The 20,515-nt window shown below is 37.2% G+C and overlaps 1 protein-coding gene across 1 annotated transcript; it reads left to right on the forward strand.

The window, feature by feature from the left end:
• Positions 1-14,496: 14,496 nt before the first annotated feature.
• Positions 14,497-19,783, forward strand: LOC108442758 (platelet binding protein GspB-like). Its single transcript, XM_017722941.1, has 4 exons — positions 14,497-18,074; positions 18,347-18,411; positions 19,130-19,275; positions 19,466-19,783. Exons 1-4 carry the CDS (start codon positions 14,526-14,528, stop codon positions 19,711-19,713), a joined length of 4,008 nt encoding a protein of 1,335 aa, XP_017578430.1. The 5' UTR covers positions 14,497-14,525; the 3' UTR covers positions 19,714-19,783.
• The last annotated feature ends 732 nt before the right edge of the window (positions 19,784-20,515 follow it).

The following is a 20,515-nucleotide window of genomic DNA, read 5'->3' on the forward strand; positions in this document are numbered from 1 at the left end:
ACTATTTACTGTGTCCCAAGTATGTGATCTGACTATACAATCTGGAGCACTGCAGAATATAGATTTGATAAAAGTAGTGTTGAACCATCTGAGTCAATGCAATGTTTGGAAGAATCTTGAGGAATTATTGTTATCTCTTCATACAAAGTCACAGGTAAAGTAAAATAATTATTTTATTAATGGTGTCCTGTTTTAATACTAAATACAGTGGTGATTTTCTGATGAAAAAGTTCTTGTAAGAAAAGCACCTGTGAAATTTAAAACAACAAAGAGTGATTAACAATGTTTCTAACTATTTTTCTAGACTTTACAAATAAATCATGCAGTGAGGGACATCATGATGAAATGGACATTCAACATCATCAGCAGCCATTTCTCCAAGTTTTCCAAAGCTGAATGGATTGACTGGTTTGGCAGCAAACTTGTCCCTCTCCTCCCTAGTCTGACCGCAGAGATGCTAACGATCACCATGGCAGATGTTGATTGTGCCACTTACCATGTAATGTGAGTGTATGTTTTTCTGTATGACAGTAGACCAGGTTTCCTTTTGTGTCAATGCAGTCTTGGTGTGAAATGTGGGAAAATGTTTTCAGACTTTTTTTGAGATTCACAAGGAAAATGATTTATTATAAAAACTGATATAACCTGAATTTTACTACTTAACAACAGTGTTGAAGGACTGAACTTGGCATTTGAGGAAATGACACTGATGACAAAACAGGAAATCACACATGTTTTGGTGAAGTACCTCAAGGTTTCTCAGGAGGTCAATGCTTCAGGTAGTACCTTAAGATGCTGCTTACTTCTTCCTATTCACATCACATCATTTGCTGTTACTTTTTTAACAGCATAGAGTCAATTTCTTCCATGACTGTTTTGTTTCAGGCTTACCTTGTGGATCTGGCGCCAATAGTTCCAGTGGCTGGCTTTGGGTCAATTTTGGCAAATATTCCATCTATGTGAGTCTACAAGATTTGCAGTTGCTCAATCATGAATTCTCTAAGGTAAGAGCCTCAAAACACTCCAGAGAATTCCCTGTTATTGCCAATGTGTTAAGACTTCTTCAGCAACGAATGACAACACTTGCCCGGTCCCTTCTTTTGCAGTTTGCATCATTGGAACTCTTTACTGTGTCCCAAGTATGTGATCTGACCATACAATCTGGAGCACTGCAGAATATAGATTTGATAAAAGTAGTGTTGAACCATCTGGGTCAAGGCAATGTTTGGAATCATCTTGGGGAATTATTGCTGTCTCTTCGTACAAAGTCACAGGTAGAGTCAAGTAATTATTTTATCTATGGTATGCTGTTGTAATACCAAATACCATGGTGATTTTCTGAAGAGGAATTTCCTGTCAGAAAATCATCTGTGAAATATGAAACAACAAAGATTAATTAACATTGTTTCTAATGGTCTTTCTAGCCCTTCCAAATACATCCTGTGGTGCGGGACATCATGATGAAGTGGACATTCAACATCATCAATAGTAATTTCTCCAAATTTTCCAAAGCGGAATGGATTGACTGGTTTGGCAGCAAACTTGTCCCGCTCCTCCCCAGTCTGACCGCAGAGATGCTAACAATCACCATTGCAGAGGTCGATTGTGCCACTTACCACGTAATGTGAGTGTATGTTTTTTTGTTGTGGCAGTAGACCAGGTTATGTTTTTTTGTCAATGCAGTCTTGGTGTGAAATGTGCGAAGTGTTTCCAAACATTTTTGAGATTCACAAGAAAAATGATTTTTTACCAAAACTGATATAACCTGTATTTTATTACTTAACAACAGAGTTGAAGGACTGAACATGGGATTTGAGGGCATGACACTGAGGACAAAACAGGAAATCACACGTGTTTTGGTGGAGTACCTCAGGGTTTCCCATGAACTCGATGGTTCAGGTAGTACCTTCAAATCCTGCTTACTTCTTCCTATTTACCTCACATCGTTTACTGTTTGTTTTCATCAGAGTCGAGTCTAATTTTGTCAATTTTTCCTTCACTGTTTTGTTTCAGGCTTGCCTTGTGGATCTGGCACCAACAGTGCTGGTGTTTGGCTTCGGGTCAATTTTGGCAAATATTCCATCTATGTGAGTCTACAAGATTTGCAGTTGATCAATCATGAATTCTCTAAGGTAAGAACGTCAAAACAGTCCAGAGAATTCCCTGTTATTGCCAATGTGTTAATGCTTGTTAATCAACAAATGACAACACATACTCTGTCTTTTTTATTTTTTTTGCAGTTTGCTTCATTGGAACTCTTTACTGTGTCCCAAGTATGTGATCTGACCATACAATCTGGAGCACTGCAGAATATAGATCTGATAAATGTAGTGTTGAACTACCTGGGTAAAGGCAACGTTTGGAAGAATCTTGAGGAATTATTGGTGTCTCTTTGTAGAAAGTCAGAGGTACAGTCAAATAATTATTTTATCTATGATATGCTGTTGTAATACCAAATACAATGGTGATTTTATGAAGAGGAAATTCCTGTAAAAATAATCATCTGTGAAATATGAAACAATAAAGAGTGATTGACAGTGTTCCTGACCTTCTTTCTAGCCCTTCCAAATACATCCTGTGGTGAGGGACACTATGATGAAATGGACATTCGACATCATCAGTAGTCATTTCTCCAAATTTTCCAAAGCTGCATGGATTGACTGGTTTGGCAGCAAACTTGTCCCTCTCCTCCCCAGTCTGACCGCAGAGATGCTAACGATCACCATGGCAGATGTTGATTGTGCCACTTACCATGTAATGTGAGTGTATGTTTTTCGTTTTGACAGCAGATCAGGTTTTCTTTTTGTGTCAATGCAGTGTTGGTGTGAAATGTGGGAAAACGTTTTCAAACTTTTTAGAGATTCACAAGAACATGATTTATTACCAAAACTGATATAACCTGTAATTTATTTCTCAACAACAGCATTGAAGGACTGAACATGGCATTTGAAGAAATGACACTGATCAGAAAACGAGAAATTACGCGTGCTTTGGTGGATTACCTCAAGGTTTCTCAGGAAGTCAGTGGTTCAGGTAGTACCTTCAGATGTTGCATAATTCTTACTTTTTATGTCACATCATTTGTTGTTTGTCTTAATTAGCATAGAGTCTGATTTTGTGAAATTTCTTCCTTCACTGTTTTGTTTCAGGCTTACCTTGTGCACCTGGCACCAATAGTGCCAGTGGCTGGCTTTGGGTCAATTTTGGCAAATATTCCATCTATGTGAGTCTACAAGATTTGCAGTTGCTCAATCATGAATTCTCTAAGGTAAGAGCCTCAAAACACTCCAAAGAATTCCCTGGAATAGCCACAGTGTTAACACTTGTTCAGTAATGAATCACCATACTTGCTCTGTCTTTTTTTGCAGTTTGCGTCTGTGGAACTCTTTACTGTGTCCCAAGTATGTGATCTGACCATACAATATGGAGCACTGCAGAATATAGATTTGATAAAAGTAGTCTTGAACTATCTGGGTCAAGGCAACGTTTGGAAGAATCTTGAGGAATTATTGGTGTCTCTTGGTAGAATGTCACAGGTAAAGTCAAATAATTTCATCAGTGGTATGCTGGTGTAATCCCAAATACAATGGTGATTTTCTGAAAAGGAAATTCCTGTAAGAAAATCATCTGTAAAATATGAAACAACAAAGAATGATTAACATGGTTTCTAACTGTCTTTCTAGACCTTCCAAATACATCCTGTGGTGCGTGACATCATGATGAATTGGACATTCGACATCATCACTAGTAATTTCTCCAAATTTTCCAAAGTTGCATGGATTGACTGGTTTGGCAGCAAACTTGTCCCTCTCCTCCCCAGTCTGACCACAGAAATGCTAACGATCACGATTGCAGAAGCTGATTGTGCCACTTACCATGTAATGTGAGTGTATGTTTTTCGTTGTGACAGTCGACCAGGTTTCCTTTTTGTGTCAGTGCAGTCTTGGTGTGAAATGTGGAAAAATGTTTTCAAAATTCTTTTGAGATTCACAAGGAAAATGATTTATTAACAAAACTGATATAACCTGTATTTTATTACTTAACAACAGTGTTGAAGGACTGAACATGGCATTTGAAGAAATGACACTGATTAAAAAACAGGAATTCACACGTGTTTTGGTGGAGTACCTAAAGGTTTCTCAAGAAGCCAGTGGTTCAGGTAGTACCTTCAGATCCTGCTTACTTCTTCCTTAATACGTCACATAATTTGCTGCAGTGTAGAGTCTGATTTTGTCAATTTCTTCCTTCACTGCTATGTTTCAGTCTTACCTTGTGGATCTGGCACCAATAGTTCCAGTGACTGGCTTTGGGTTAATTTTGGTCAATATTCCATCTATGTGAGTCTACAAGATTTGCAGTTGCTCAGTCATGAGTCCTCTAAGGTAAGAGCCTCAAAACACTCCAGAGACTTCCCTGTAATTGCCCATGAGTTAACACTTGTTCACCATTGAATGACAACATTTGCTGTCTTTTTTTTTTTTTTGCAGTTTACATCTGTGGAACTCTTTACTATGTCCCAAGTATGTGATCTGACCGTACAATCTGGAGCACTGCAGAATATAGATTTGATAAATGTAGTGTTGAACCATCTGGGTAAAGGAAATGTTTGGAAGAATCTTGAGGAATTATTGGTGTACCTTGGTAGAAAGTCACAGGTAAAGTCAAATAATTATTTTATTCTTTTATTTCTTTCATTTTTTTTCTGCTTGTTTTTTGTTTGTTTTTCCGTCCTCTTCCCATATGTTTTTTTTTCTGTAAAAAACAATTTTTTTCTTATCACTGCCATATGTTCCAGATATTAAAGGTGTATTTCTCTTCACATACACAGCGCTCCACACCACATACCCCAGTATACAATCACAAACATCTTCACCTTTGTTTAACAGGTTTAATACACCCAATTGAATTATACATGTCCCACATACTGATTACCCACCCTTTTTTAGGATTTTTTCACTCATCTTTATACTATCTCAGATTCCACAATTTATAATTGGAGGTGACTTCAATACCATCATGGACCCATATCTAGACAGAAAAAACAGTGCACACTCCACCCACAATTGGCAATAAACAGATACCATTAAATACTTTATGACCGATTTGGGACTCAATGATGGTTGGCGCCTCAAATGTTCAATGACCAAAGAATTCTCTTTTTATTCACCAGTTCACAACTCATATTCCCGCATTGATTTTTTTCTAACCAGTAACTCTATCACATCTAACATCTCAGACATAATATACCACTCTATAATAATTAGTGACCACACCCGTGTTTGACTCAAGTGGAATATAAATCATGTACATAAATCTTTCAGATGGCGTCTTAATACTTCTCTCCTAAACTATTTAGAATTTGATATTTATATCAGAAATGAGTGGGCATCCTTCCTAGAAATAAATGATTCTCCAGAAACTTCACCAACACTACTTGGGGAAACTGGGAAAGCTGTACTTATAGGCAAAATAATATCCTACTCCTTCCATAAGAAAAAGAAAGATACAGAAAACAAATCTAATCTACAATAAAAAAAAATTAAGGAAGTATCAAATAAGATGTTAAACAACCCCACAGATAAAACTGAAAATGAGCTAAGAAAATGTTACACACAATATGATGAATTCATAAATTAGAAGAATCAATTCCTAACACAACAATTAAGACACAAACATTTTGAACACAGAAATAAGTAATCTAATAAAACATAAAGAAAAAACAATACCAGTAATCAAGGACGAGACAGGAAATACACTGCTCAATATAATGCCCTTCACCACACGTCTAATAATAAAGCACCTAGTCCTGACGGCTTTCCTGCTGAATTTTATGAACACTACTGGACAACACTCGCCCCACTATTCAATGGAATGACTGCTGAAATAGACAAGATTTTACCATCTGAAATGAATACTGCTATAATTTCACTTCATCTTAAACCTAACAGAGACCCAACCCTACCCTCCAGCTACCGTCCACTATCACTCATTTACACAGACATAAAAATTATAAGCAAGACCTTGGTGACGAGATTAGAAACCGTTATCCCATCACTTATACATCCCAATCAGACCGGCTTCATCAAAGGAAGACATTAAACCACTAACATGCACAAACTACTTAACTTGATACATCACACATCGATTCACAAATCAGAAACTGCAACAGTCACATTAGAAGCAGAGAAAGTTTTTGATAAAGTCAACTGGAAATTCTTGTTCACCACATTGCACAAAATAAGGTTTGGAGAACCATTTATTAACTGGATAAAAATTCTTTACACTGCACCCAAAGCCTCAGTTAATACTAATGGACTAACATCACCAAATTTCACACTGCACAGAGGTACCAAGCAAGGATGCCCCCTCTCACCCCTCCTATTCCCAATTTTTATAGAACTCTTCACAGCAGCTACACGACAAAACACAAGCATAAAAGGTATCCAAACCCAAACTGTAGAACATAAAATCAGTGTATATGCAGATGACATCTGACTGTTTTTGCAGAATCCCCCCACATGAATTCCTCAAACCATGCAAATTATTGAAAAATACTTAAAAATCTCCAATTACTGTATTAAACCTGAACTAAACCTACCATACTACCAATCAACATGAACTTATCAGATACAGCAGCACAGTCTCTTCCTATCCCCTTGAGCACCCAATACATCACATATCTGGCCATCAAAATTCCCTGCCAGCTGTCAGATCTGCCTAAACTCAGTTTTAACCCATTACTCTCAACTATAAATAATGACCTCAAACGCTGGATGAACTTTCCAGTGTACCTCATTGGCAGAATATCTACAATCAAAATGACAGTATTACCAAAAGTAAACAATTTTTTCTCAGTGCTTCCAATTCAACCTCACTCTACCTGGTTCAAAGCCTTAGACTCTGTTATCTCTGAATTTTACTGGAAGAATAAACCACCTAGAATCAAATTAGTTACATTACAGAAGCACAGAACTCAGGCAGGCCTCGAGGGCCCAATTTCCAACAATACTTCCTAGCAAATCAAATACAATACAAAATAAAATGGATAAAGCCTAATCAAACGGATGAATTATGGAGAGCAGTAGAGCAAGCTTCAAGTAATGAAATACAACTCTCAGACTTACCATTCATTAGTACAAAACTCAAACGCCACTCCTGTTTCAAAAACCCAATGATAGCATCAACACTGACAGCTTGGTGGAAACTGCACAAGATCACTGACACAATGATTTCACCCTCCAAACACTCATCTATATAGTACAACCCTGACTTTCCTGCCACCAAAAAAACAACTTTACACAAATGGAAAGATACAGATATTAGAGAAGAAGATCTCTTGGTAACTCCCTCTACCGACCTCTGGACAAAAATTTTGGAAAACACATTTAGCCTGACTAACAATACTAACCTCTAAAAGTACACTACACTGGGCAAAGGCTCTATAAAATGGGAATAATAGACTGAAATCTGTTTACACTGTTTACTAAACACTCCTGACAATTACATACCTGCCTTGTGTTATTGCACACCAGTCAAGTACTTCTGGCAAATTGTTATAAACCAACTAAAGCCATTGTTAAAACAGCCCATCTCCCCGTCCTCATCACTCTGTCTGTTAGGTGACACATCATCAGTCCATCTAAACAAGGAAGAAAACAGAACTCTTCTGGTGGCACTAACCATACCTAAAAAAACTATTCTGACAAACTTGTCTCATGAATACAAAAAAACATGGTCACAATTAACAACATTCTAAAATTACCTTAACTTCCATCGGCTTTTATAAATCGTAAGTTTTATAAATAGTTATAGCCCAGTTCATTCACTAAGGGTACAAATATTATAATGTCTGCTCTACACAATGACAGCATATACCAAAAGAAATTTGTAATACCAGTAATAAAGAAAAATTGGTCCTCTGAAGACAGGGGTGGTGGCAGGCCAAAAAAAATCTTTTATTCATGGTATGCTGTTGTAATACCAAATACAATGGTGATTTTCTGAAGAAATCATCTGTGAAATATGAAACAGCAAAGAGTGATTAACTTTGTTTCTAACGGTCTTTCTAGCCCTTACGAATAAATCCTGCGGTGAGGGACATCATGATGAAATGGACATTCGGCATCATCGGTAGTCATTTCTGCAAATTTTCCAAAGCGGAATGGATTGACTGGTTTGGTAGCAAACTTGTCCCTCTCCTCCCCAGTCTGACTGCAGAGATGCTAACGATCACAATTGCAGAGGTCGATTGTACGACTTACCATGTAATGTGAGTGTATATTTTTCGTTGTGGGAGCAGATCAGATTTCCTTTTTGTGTCAATGCAGTCTTGGTGTGAAACGTGCAAAAACACTAGCAAACTTTTTTTGAGATTCACAAGAAAATTATTTATTACCAAAACTGATATAACCTGTAATTTATTTCTCAACAACAGCATTGAAGGACTGAACATGGCATTTAAAGACATGACACTGATGACAAAGCAGGAAATCACACATGTTTTGGTGGATTACCTCAAAGCTTCTCATGAAGTTGATGGTTCAGGTAGTACCTTCAGATCCTGCTTACTTCTTGCTTATTACGTCAGATCATTTGCTGTTTGTCTTTATCAGCCTTGAGTCTGATTTTGTGAAATTTCTTCCTTTACTGCTTTATTTCAGGCTTACCTTGTGGATCTGGCACCAAGAGTGCCAGTGGCTGGCTTTGGGTCAATTTTGGCAAACATTCCATCTATGTGAGTCTACAAGATTTGCAGTTGCTCAATCATGAATTCTCTAAGGTAAGAGCCTCAAAACACTCCAGAGAATTCCCTGTTATTGCCAATGTGTTAAGACTTGCTCAGCAATGAATGACAACACTTGCTCTGTCTTTTTTGCAGTTTTCATCTGTGGAACTCTTTACTGTGTCCCAAGTATGTGATCTGACCATACAATCTGGAGCACTGCAGAATATAGATTTGATAAATGTAGTGTTGAACCATCTGGGTAAAGGCAACGTTTGGAAGAATCTTGAGAAATTATTGGTATCTCTTGGTACAAAGTCACAGGTACAGTCAAATAATTATTTTAGCTGTTGTAATACCAAATACAGTGGTGATTTTACGAAGAGAAAATTCCAGTAAGAAAATCATCTTTGAAATATGAAACAGCAAAGAGTGATTAACATTGTTTCTAACGGTCTTTCTAGCCCTTACAAATACATCCTGTGGTGCGGGACATCATGATGAAATGGACATTTGACATCATCAGTAGTCATTTCGCCAAATTTTCCAAAGCCACATGGATTGACTGGTTTGGCAGCAAACTTGTCCCTCTCCTCCCCAGTCTGACCGCAGAGATGCTAATGATCACCATCGCAAAGATCAACTGTGGCACTTACCATGTAATGTGAGTGTATATTTTTCGTTGTGACAGTAGACCAGGTTTCCTTTTTGTGTCAATGCAGTCTTAGTGTAAAATGTGGGAAAACGTTTTGAAACATTTTTGAGATTCACAGGAAAAAAGATTTAGTACCAAAACTGATATAACCTGTGTTTTATGTCTCATCAACAGCATTGAAGGACTGAATATGGCGTTTGAGGAAATGACACTGATGACAAAACAGGAAATCACAGATGTTTTGGTGGAGTACCTCAAGGTTTCTTTGGAAGTGGATGCTTCTGGTAGTACCTTCAGTTTCTGCTTACTTCTTCCTATTCACTTCACATCATTTGCTGTTTGTTTTTATCAGCCTGGAGTTTGATTTTGTCAATTTCTTCTGTCATTGCCTTGTTTCAGGCTTACCTTGTGGATTTGGTACCAACAGTGCCAGTGGCTGGCTTTGGGGCAATTTTGGCAAATATTCCATCTATGTGAGTCTACAAGATTTGCAGTTGCTCAATCATGAATTCTCTAAGGTAAGCGCCTCAAAACACTCCAGAGAAAATGCTCTGTAATTGGCAGTCTGTTAACACTTTTTCAGCAACGAATAACAACACTTGTTCTGTCTTTTTTTTTAAATTTTTTTACAGTTTGCATCGTTGGAACTCTGTACTGTGTCCCAAGTATGTGATCTGACCATACAATCTGGAGCACTGCAAAATATAGATTTGATAAATGTAGTGCTGAACCATCTCGGTAAAGGCAACATTTGGAAGAATCTTGAGAAATTATTGGTGTCTCTTGGTACAAAGTCACAGGTAAAGTCAAATGATTATTGTATTTATTGTATGCTGTTGTAATCCCAGATACAGTGGTGATTTTCTGAAGAGAAATTCCTGTAAGAAAAGCATCTGTGAAACATGAAACAACAAAGAGTGATTGACAGTGTTTCTAACGGTCTTTCTAGCCCTTCCAAATACATCCTGTGGTGCGGGACATCATGATGAAGTGGACATTCGACATCATCAGTAGTCATTTCTCCAAATTTTCCAAAGCTGCATGGACTGACTGGTTTGGCAGCAAACTTGTCCCTCTCCTCCCCAGTCTGACCGCAGAGATGCTAACGATCACCATGGCAGAGGTCGATTGTGGCACTTACCATGTAATGTGAGTGTATGTTTTTCATTGTGACAGTAGACCAGGTTTCCTTTTTGTGTCAATGCAGTCTTGGTGTGAAATGTGGGGAAACGTTTTCAAACTTTTTTGAGATTCATAAGAAAATGATTACCCAAACTGATATAATCTGCATTTTATTACTTAAAAACAGCATTGAAGGACTGAACATGGCATTTGAAGAAATGACACTGATCACAAAACGAGAAATTACACGTGCTTTGGTGGAGTACCGCAAGGCTTCTCTGGAAATTGATGGTTCAGGTAGTACTTTCGAATCCTACTTACTTCTTCCTATCCACATCACATAGTTTCCTGCTTGTTTTTATCAGCCTTGAGCCTGACTTTGTGAAATTTCTTCCTTCACTGCTTAGTTTCAAGCTTACATTGTGGATCTGGCACCAACAGTGCCATTGGTTGGCTTTGGGTCAATTTTGGCAAATATTCCATCTATGTGTCTCTACAAGATTTGCAGTCGCTCAATCATGAATTCTCTAAGGTAAGAGTATCAAAACATTCCAGACACTCCAGAGAATTCCCTGTAATTGCCAATGTGTTAAGACTTGTTTAGCAACGAATGACAACACTTGCCTGGTCTCTTCTTTTTTTTGCAGTTTGCATCACTGGAACTCTTTACTTTGTCCCAAGTATATGATTTGACCTTACAATCTGGAGCACTGCAGAATATAGATTTGATAAATGTAGTGTTGAACCATCTGGGTAAAGGCAATGTTTGGAAGAATCTTGAGAAATTATTGGTATCTCTTGGTACAAAGTCACAGGTAAAGTCAAATAATTATTTTCTTTATGGTATGCTGTTGTAATACCAAATACAATGGTGATTTTCTGAAGAGGAAATTCCTGTAAGAAAAGCATCTGTGAAAAATGAAATAGCAAAGAGTGATTAACAGTGTTCCTAACGGTCTTTCTAGCCCTTACAAATACATCCTGTGGTGAGGGATATCATGATGAAGTGGACATTCGACATCATCAGTAGTCATTTCTCCATGTTTTCCAAGGCTGCATGGACTGAATGGTTTGGCAGCAAACTTGTCCCTCTCCTCCCCAGTCTGACCTCAGAAATGCTAACGATCACCATGGCACATGTCGATTGTGCCACTTACCATGTAATGTGAGTGTATGTTTTTCTTTGTGACAGTAGACCAGGTTTCCTTTTGTGTCAATGCAGTCTTAGTGTAAAATGTGGGAAAACGTTTTCAGAATTTTTTTAAGATTCACAAGGAAAATTATTTATTATAAAAACTGATATGACTTGTATTTTACTACTTAACAACAGTGTTGAAGGACTGAACATGGCATTTGATGAAATGACACTGATGACAAAACAGGAAATCACACATGTTTTGGTGAAGTACCTCAAGGTTTCTCAGGAAGTCAATGCTTCAGGTAGTACCTTAAGATGCTGATTACTTCTTCCTGTTCATATCACATCATTTGCTGTTAATTTTCTTAACAGCATAGAGTCAATTTCTTCCATGACTGTTTTGTTTCAGGTTTACCTTGTGGATCTTGCACCAATAGTTCCAGTGGCTGGCTTTGGGTCAATTTTGGCAAATATTCCATTTATGTGACTCTACGAGATTTGCAATTGCTCGATAATGAATTCTCTAAGGTAAGAGCCTCAAAGCACTCCAGAGAATTCCCTGTAATCGACAATGTGTTAAGACTTGTTCAGCAACGAATGACAACACTTGCCCGGTCTCTTCTTTTGCAGTTTGCATCACTGGACCTATTTACTGTGTCCCAAGTATGTGATCTGACCATACAATCTGGAGCACTGCAGAATATAGATTTGATAAAAGTAGTGTTGAACCATCTAGGTAAAGGCAACATTTGGAAGCATCTTGAGGAATTTTTGGTGTCTCTTGGTACAAGGTCACAGGTACAGTCAATTAAATATTTGTGGTATGCTGTTGTAATAAGAAGTACTGTGCTGATTTTCTGAAGAGGAAATTCTTGTAAGAAAAGCACATGTGAAATATGAAACAACAAAGAGTGATTAACAATCCTTCTAACTGTCTTTCTAGACATTACAAATAAATCCTGCAGTGAGGAACATCATGATGAAATGGACATTTAACATCATCAGTAGTAATTTCTCCAAATTTTCCAAAGCTGATTGGATTGACTGGTTTGGCAGCAAACTTATCCCTCTCTTCCCCAGTCTGACCGCAGAGATGCTAACGATCACCATTGCAGACGTCGATTGTGCCACTTACCATGTAATGTGAGTGTATGTTTTTCGTCGTGGTGGATAACTGTTTTTATTTTACATATATTGTATCAGTTTTATTTGTAGAACCACGAAGTAGACTTCCAATATTTTCCTTTTTAATTCATCACCAAATTCAAGAAAATAACTTATGTAACTGATCTTTTACTTTTCTGCAATAGTCTCAAAGGTTTAGTCACAGCATTTGAAGAAATGACTTTAAGTAAAAAGATGGAAATTTCACTTTGTTTGGTGGAATATATGAAGAGGTCTCAAGAAGTCAATATTTCAGGTTGTGTTTTTCACTTTGCTGCATCTTTTGTCATATTTAATTTTTTTGTTCTTTACAAAGAATGTCAATGTTTAAAACTCACTTCAGTTCTTCAATGGATTATTACAGGGTCACCTTGCAATTCTGACACCAATAATGCCAGTAATTGGCTTTTGGTAAACTTTGGTAAATTCTCCATCTATGTGAGCCTAGAAGATCTGCAGTCACTAAGTAATAATTTCTCCTGGGTAAGTACCTTCAAACACTCTGTGGCATTCTCTGTCAGGGCCAATGTGTAAATTATCATTTAGGAACTAATAAAAGCAATTTTTGTCTTTTACAGTTTTTTACACTGAGAACAACTACCAGAGTACCAGAAAAATCTTTTGCATCCTTAACTCCATCATCAACACAAACAACAGCATTATCTGCAGTTCCACCTAAAGTCTTGTCTACAGGTCTTTTTACACCTATTGATGATTTTTCTACTACTGTTACACTGTTTGTCGTGCAAATAACATCTACAAAAATGTTCACAAGTTAAAAAGAAGTCACCACTCATATGTTGCTCAATTTACCAGAAACACTAACAGTAGTATCTGTTGTCTCCTCAGAAAAATTAACGGCCACATCTGACACACTTCCTCTGACCTTTACCACTTTTGCTGCTATAAATGAAGACACTATATCAACAGAAGGTGTTCAAAAATCAAAACCATTTGGGGGCCTGGGAACTGTTGCTCAGCTTGATGCACGCACAATTATAAATGTGAATGCTACAACTTCAACAATAAAACCAAATGAACAATCAATAACCGAAAGTCAAACGGCTACATCTACTGCTGAACCTGCAAGAAATTATGTCTCTGGAATAGCAGTAGATACTTTCAAAACCACAATATTGAAGCCTACAACAGAAATGTATGCAACTCCCGCATCATTATATGTATCACCCAGTGAAATAAAATCAGTACCGTCTTCATCAGAGACGTTAACAAGAACTGATACTGGATATTTAAGCAGAATCCCAAAAACAGATAAAGAAGTACATTTAAAAGAAATGTTAATGACAACTGAACATGTAGCATCAGAAGAAACATCTACAATCACATTTACAACTTCATCTGAAATGTCACCAACAGATGAGAATGTAACTTCACCTGAAATATTATCAGAAATTTTGATTGGACCAAATGCTATAACTACAGTTGGGGCAAAGACTCCAAAACAACTCATTAATGGAGAAAGTGCTACCATGACAGCACAGCCTCTGACTTTTGCAGTCATGAAAACTGACACGGGTATTTCTATGAACAACAATAGTTCAGAAAAAGATTTTTCAAAAGGAACCATTGCTGAAACTCCAAGATCTACATTACCAGAAATATTACCAAAAGCAGGATATGGAACATCAGCAGAAACATTAAAAGTCACTTCTGGGACCCTACCAGATATGTTAAAACCAGAAGAGAATGTAACTCCACTAGATATGAAAATAACAGCTGAAACTTTAAATGTCCTATTTAGGACAACAGAAGAGGCTCACGAATATCCTACAAGTGAACCTACACCATTCCAAGGGCTGGAAACCTTCGGACAGCCTGATACAATCACAGCTGTGACTGAATATAAAATCGAGACAGATTCTACAAAAGCACAACATGAAGAACTGTCAACCAGAATTCAGACGGCTACATCTACTGCTGAACTTATGACAGGTTCTATCTCTGGCACAGGAGTCAGTACTTTACAAACTACAATGTTCACGCCTGAAAGCAATATAGAGGCAACTCCAGGTAATTTATTTGTAACATCCAGTGAAATGCAGTCATCAGCCACTTCATCAGAGACATTCACAAGAGTTGATACTGGACTTTTAACAAACATCCCAAAAACAATGGAACAGGTACTTATAACAGGGACGTTCACGACAACGGAATATATAGCATTAGAAGAAACATCACTAGCAACATCAACAACTTCAGCTGATGTTTCAACAACAGCTGAGCATGGAACTTCCCCAGAATCTTTATCGGAAATTTTGATTGAATCAGATTCTAAAGCTACAGTGGAAACACCGACCCCAGCACAAAAGATTCTGACATCTGTAGTCATGGAATCTGCCACAGTAATTTCCACTGATGACAACATTTCAGGAAAAGAATTTTCATCAGGAACTGTTGCTGCCAGTCAAGCACCGTCCACATTACCAGAATTATTACAGAGAGCAGGATCTGGAATATCACCCGAAACATTAATGTCCACATCTGAGACTTTTACAGAAATGTTAATGCGAACTGATCATGTAGCATCAGATGAAACATCCAAAATCACATCAACAACTTCAGTTGATATTTCACCAAAAGACAAGCATGTGACTTCACCAGAATCTGTATCAGATGTTTTGCTCAGATCAGATTCTGTATCTATGTTTGAAGCAGCGACTCCAAAACAACTCATTAATGACCAAAGTTCTACCATGAGAGCACAGTCTCTGACTTCTACAGCCATGAAATCTGCCACAGTAATTTCCACTGATGACAATAGTTCAGGAAAAGAATTTTCATCAGGAGGCGTTGCTGCTACTCAAATACCGTCCACATTACCAGAAATATTACTGAAAGCAGGATCTGGAATATCACCCGAAACATTATCGTCCACATCTGAGAGTTTCATAGAGATGTTAATGAGAACTGAACATGTAGCATCAGAAGAAACATCCACAATCACATCAGCAACTTCAGTTGATATTTCACCAAAAGACAAGCATGTGACTTCACCAGAACCTTTGTCAGAAGTTTTGATTACATCAGATTCTGTATCTACGGTTGAAGCAGCGACCCCAAAACAACTCATTAAAGAAGAAAGTTCTACCATGACAGCACAGTCTCTGAGTCCTACAGCCATGACATCTGCCACAGTATTTTCTACTGATGACAACAGTTCAGGAAAAGAATTTTCATCAATAACCATTGCTGCTACTCAAGCACCAGCCACATTACCAAAATTATTACCAAAAGCAGTATCTGGAATATCAGCCGAAACAGTAAAAGCCACATCTGAGTCTTTGCCAGATTTGTCAAACACAGGAGTTCATGTAACTCCATTAGAAACAAAAATTGCCACTGGATCTATAAACCTATTTAGGACAACAGAGGATGTTCATAAATCCCATACAAGTGCCTCTACACCATTCAAAGATCTGGAATCCTTAAAACAGTCTGATGCAGTCACAGATGTGCCTGAATATGTCATAGACACAGCATCTACAAAAGCATCAAATAAAGATCCTTCAACCAGAATTCAGACTAGTTCATCTACTCCTGATATTGTGAGACTTTCTCTTTCGAGCACAGCAGATGATACTTTAAAAACCACAATGTTCATGTCTGAAACCAATATTGTTTCAGCTCCAGGTACTTCACCTGTGACATCCAGTGAACTGAAATCATCAGCCCTTTCAACAGAAGTATTGAAAGCAGCTGAAAAAATAACTTTAATGTCATCAACAGAAGTTATTTTAACTGAGATTTTAACTAGAGCTGAACATGTAGAACAAGAAAAAACTAGCAGGACCACATCTACAACTTCACCCAGTATTTCAGCAACATATGAGACTGTGGCATTACCAGAATCAGAATCTGAATTTCCACTGAATTTCCAATCAGATTCTGTACCTACAGTGGAAGCAATAACCCCACCACAACTCATTTATATAGAAAGTTCTTCCATGGCGGGAGAGCTACTGAATTCAGCAGTCACAAAATTTACCACAGTGATCTCCACAAACAATAATATTTCAACCAAAGAATCTTCCTCAGCAACAATAACTGCAACTCAAACAGCAACCACCTTATCAGAAACTTTAACAACAGCTAGAAATGGATCTCTACCAGAAACATCAAATGATAATAGTTCAACCAAAGAGTCTTTATCAGTAACAACAACAGAAACTCAAGCAGCAGCCATATTACCAGAAACATTAACAGCCACTTCTGAAACTTTACCAGATATGCCAAAACCACAAGGGCATGTAACTTCACCCAAGATGAACATAACATCTTTAAATTTATCACCAACAATGGGCATGAGTGCAGTTGCAACTGAACTGCCAGTGACTGCAGACTCTACAGCTACAAAGGCAACCCTGACTCCTGCAGCTACTAATGCATCACTGACTTTGACTGAGAAATCAACTGTGAATTTGAATACAGCCGAGCAGTCTGTTGCAACCTATATCCCGACCAACCTTTTAAGTCAGTCTACTCCTTTTATTCAGCCTCTTATTGAGTCTGTCACAACCACATCTACACTTACATCTGCTGCTGAACATGCAAGGCTTTTTGTCTCTGGGTCAGCAGCTGAAATTTCCACAACTCTTGTAACTCTTGATGTGATGTCCACAGCTGACAATAGTCCAACTAAAGGTCCATTCGCAACAACAGCTGTATCAGACATATCACCAAAATTTCAAAGAAGTGTACTTCAGGGTTCATCAATTATGTCCTTGAGTACAACAGAAACATTTCCAACACTGTTAGTAGGTGGTCCTGTAACTTCACCAGAAAGCTCCACTTTGGTAACACTGCCAGAAACATCAGCAACAGATGAACACGCAACTTCAACAGCAGAAATATTAACATCTGTAACATTAGGACAAAGAAAAACCACCCCTGTGTCTGCACAACATTTTTATGTTTCAGCAGAATTGGATGCTTCTACAATTACAAAGCCCATGGAAGACCAGATTTCACCCATGTCAACTGAAATATCAATTGATCCATCATCTATGACTGTTTCTACTACATCATCCATGCCTATAATAATCTCTGAAGCTGTCACTGCTGTAAACACCAGCACTTCTGCTATTTCAACTACTTCCTTAGCCTTTCAGGCTGGAAACATCATGACAGAACCAGCTAAAGGAGAAGAAGGAGTTCTTACTTTACATTTTCGCATGCAAAGAGTTTTCATTTCTGCTTACAACAACACTGCCTCAGCTCAGTACATCACTCTGGCCAACAATATCACTTCTGAAGTAAGAAAACACACACACACACACACACACACACACACACACACACACACACACACACACACACACGTATATATAGTGTATGCATCTTAGCAGTAGGAATTTTTTTACTTGTAAAATCATCATACATCCTTAAAATGTATACAAACATAAATAATATTTAGATTTATAAAATAAAGTATCATAAATGTATAATATACACATATATTACATTTGTTGGAAGTCTTCGATGTTCCATGTTTGTAATTTAAGTATGTGTCTCTATTCCTTTATAGTTGGACCGAGTCTACCAAGAGCTGTTTCCCCACACATACCTTAGATGCTATGTCTTAAGATTCTGGTATAGTTACAGTTTTCAGCTTTTATGACACCACAGTATGACTGTAAACTGTCAATTTTTTTTTTTTACTGTGTTATATAATGTAAATACAAACAAGTGCACTTTAATTAAGTACATTTAATTCTAGCACATTTTGCTTTGGGATTGCTGAATGCCCGTGTTTGTGTGCCATGACACACAATACTTGTCTGTGTTGCCAAGAAGGTTCAGTTTCAAGTACAGTTCAAAATGACTGATGTTTCTATTTAAGATTCTTAGTTAATTGTTTTTTGTGGATATTTTATGTGCACACATTTAATAATTCTAGTTTGCTTTACTTCTACTAATAGTGCTAATAATAGTAATGATACTAATAATAGTAACTTTATTTATAGTGCCTTTTTCATATTGATAGCAGTTCAAACATAGGTGATTATAAGTAAACAGTAATATAAAAAAATATGTTTTGATTTTTTACTCTTGTTGCTGTTTAGTAAGAGCAATGTAAGAGAAAAAAATCATAATAAAATGATTTCTTTCAGGAAACATTTTTTGTGTGAAAAAAAGAAGCCTGATTTCAAATCTAATGTATTGCCTACTCTCAGTCCTGCTACTAGTACTTAAAAATAGAAGGTGGATAAGGAATCATATTTGTTGTGTAACTGCTGCTTATACAACAAACTGACAAATAAGTCATTGCTAACACTGACTGTCTCTACTTCCTTCTCTCCATCTGCAGGCCTGATCCAATGAGTGTGGATGTTCAGCTAATCTTTCTAAATGAAACAGTTGTTCCAAATATAACATTCACAATTGAATCTCTAATATCAGCAATACATGACTCTAAGGCTTTCCTGGACATTATCCTATCCAGTATCTCTGCTAGTGAGTGTTCAATACTTCATATTTATTAATCAAAAAACATTTAATGGTATTCTTCCAATATTATTTATCTATTGTTTAGAAATGCTTTTGGCAGTATGCGATGTTTTGTAGTACTTACTGATAATGGAAAAGTTTGAATTTATAAAATGTCTTTAAATGACCTCACCTGCTTCTGTGTTCCCTCTCACAGCAGTGGACCGGGAAATATTGACAAATTTGAGTATAAGCACCACCACCCGGACTTCCGCCCCCAACGCCACCATCACAACCACTGCAAACATCATTACCTCTGCCACCACCATGACCACCATCAGCACCGCTCCTATAGAAACCCAAACCATCATGAAGCTTACAGAAAAGCCATTCAGTGAAGCCACAACATCTCTACCTAGTATACTGACTGTCTTGTTTATGGTCATTTTTCATTTCATAACGTGAAGTGAATTTAATGGAGCCATTTAAGCACAAAATTAGAATACGTTTAATGGATTTTAATTATTTATAGGCATTGTATATATAACTTTATAATTAATTGGTTATGGTGAATGTTACTTTTTGATTGTGATGAGCGTGTTGTAATTTAATCTAAAAAATCTGCCGACACTGGTGAGTCTTAAACTGATGAAACAGTTTATTATTTGTTGTGCATTCTAAGACTAACCACCTTTCTTCTAAATTGTAACTTATATTTTTTTAGAGAATTCTGTTGCAATAAACCAGTAATCAAAGCAGCCAGTCAACTAATCAATTAGTGTAGATGCAGTTCTGTAAGTAGTGATGAGCCAAAATTTGTCCACAGGTACAGGAAATGTCATTACTGCTCAAGGAGTCAAACTACTTACTATTCAGATTCAGATTCCTTTATTGATCCCAGGGGGAAATTGCAGGGGGAAAGAGCACAGGTTCACTTTTTTTCATCAAACCAAATAAATTATTTTTAAAAGTATGTATTCTGCATATTATTTGTTTAATTGGATTCTCCGATTTTCTTTGATTAGTCACACACATTTAACTACAGTAGGGACAACTGTCTATTTTATTCATTTTATTCTCACAAAGCAACTTTACAGAAAATTCAGGCCCAATCCCCAAATGAGTGTCACTAAGGGTGGCAGGGGCAAGTAAAAAATCCCTAAGAGCAAGAAAAAGAAACCTTGAGAGGAACCAAAACTCAAAAGAGGAACACATCCTCTTCTGATCGACACTGGAAAGCAAAACAGAAACACAATAAGAGCAGTAT

This window comes from Pygocentrus nattereri, chromosome 2, assembly GCF_015220715.1.
Source record: "Pygocentrus nattereri isolate fPygNat1 chromosome 2, fPygNat1.pri, whole genome shotgun sequence".
Taxonomy (NCBI): Eukaryota; Metazoa; Chordata; class Actinopteri; order Characiformes; family Serrasalmidae; genus Pygocentrus; species Pygocentrus nattereri.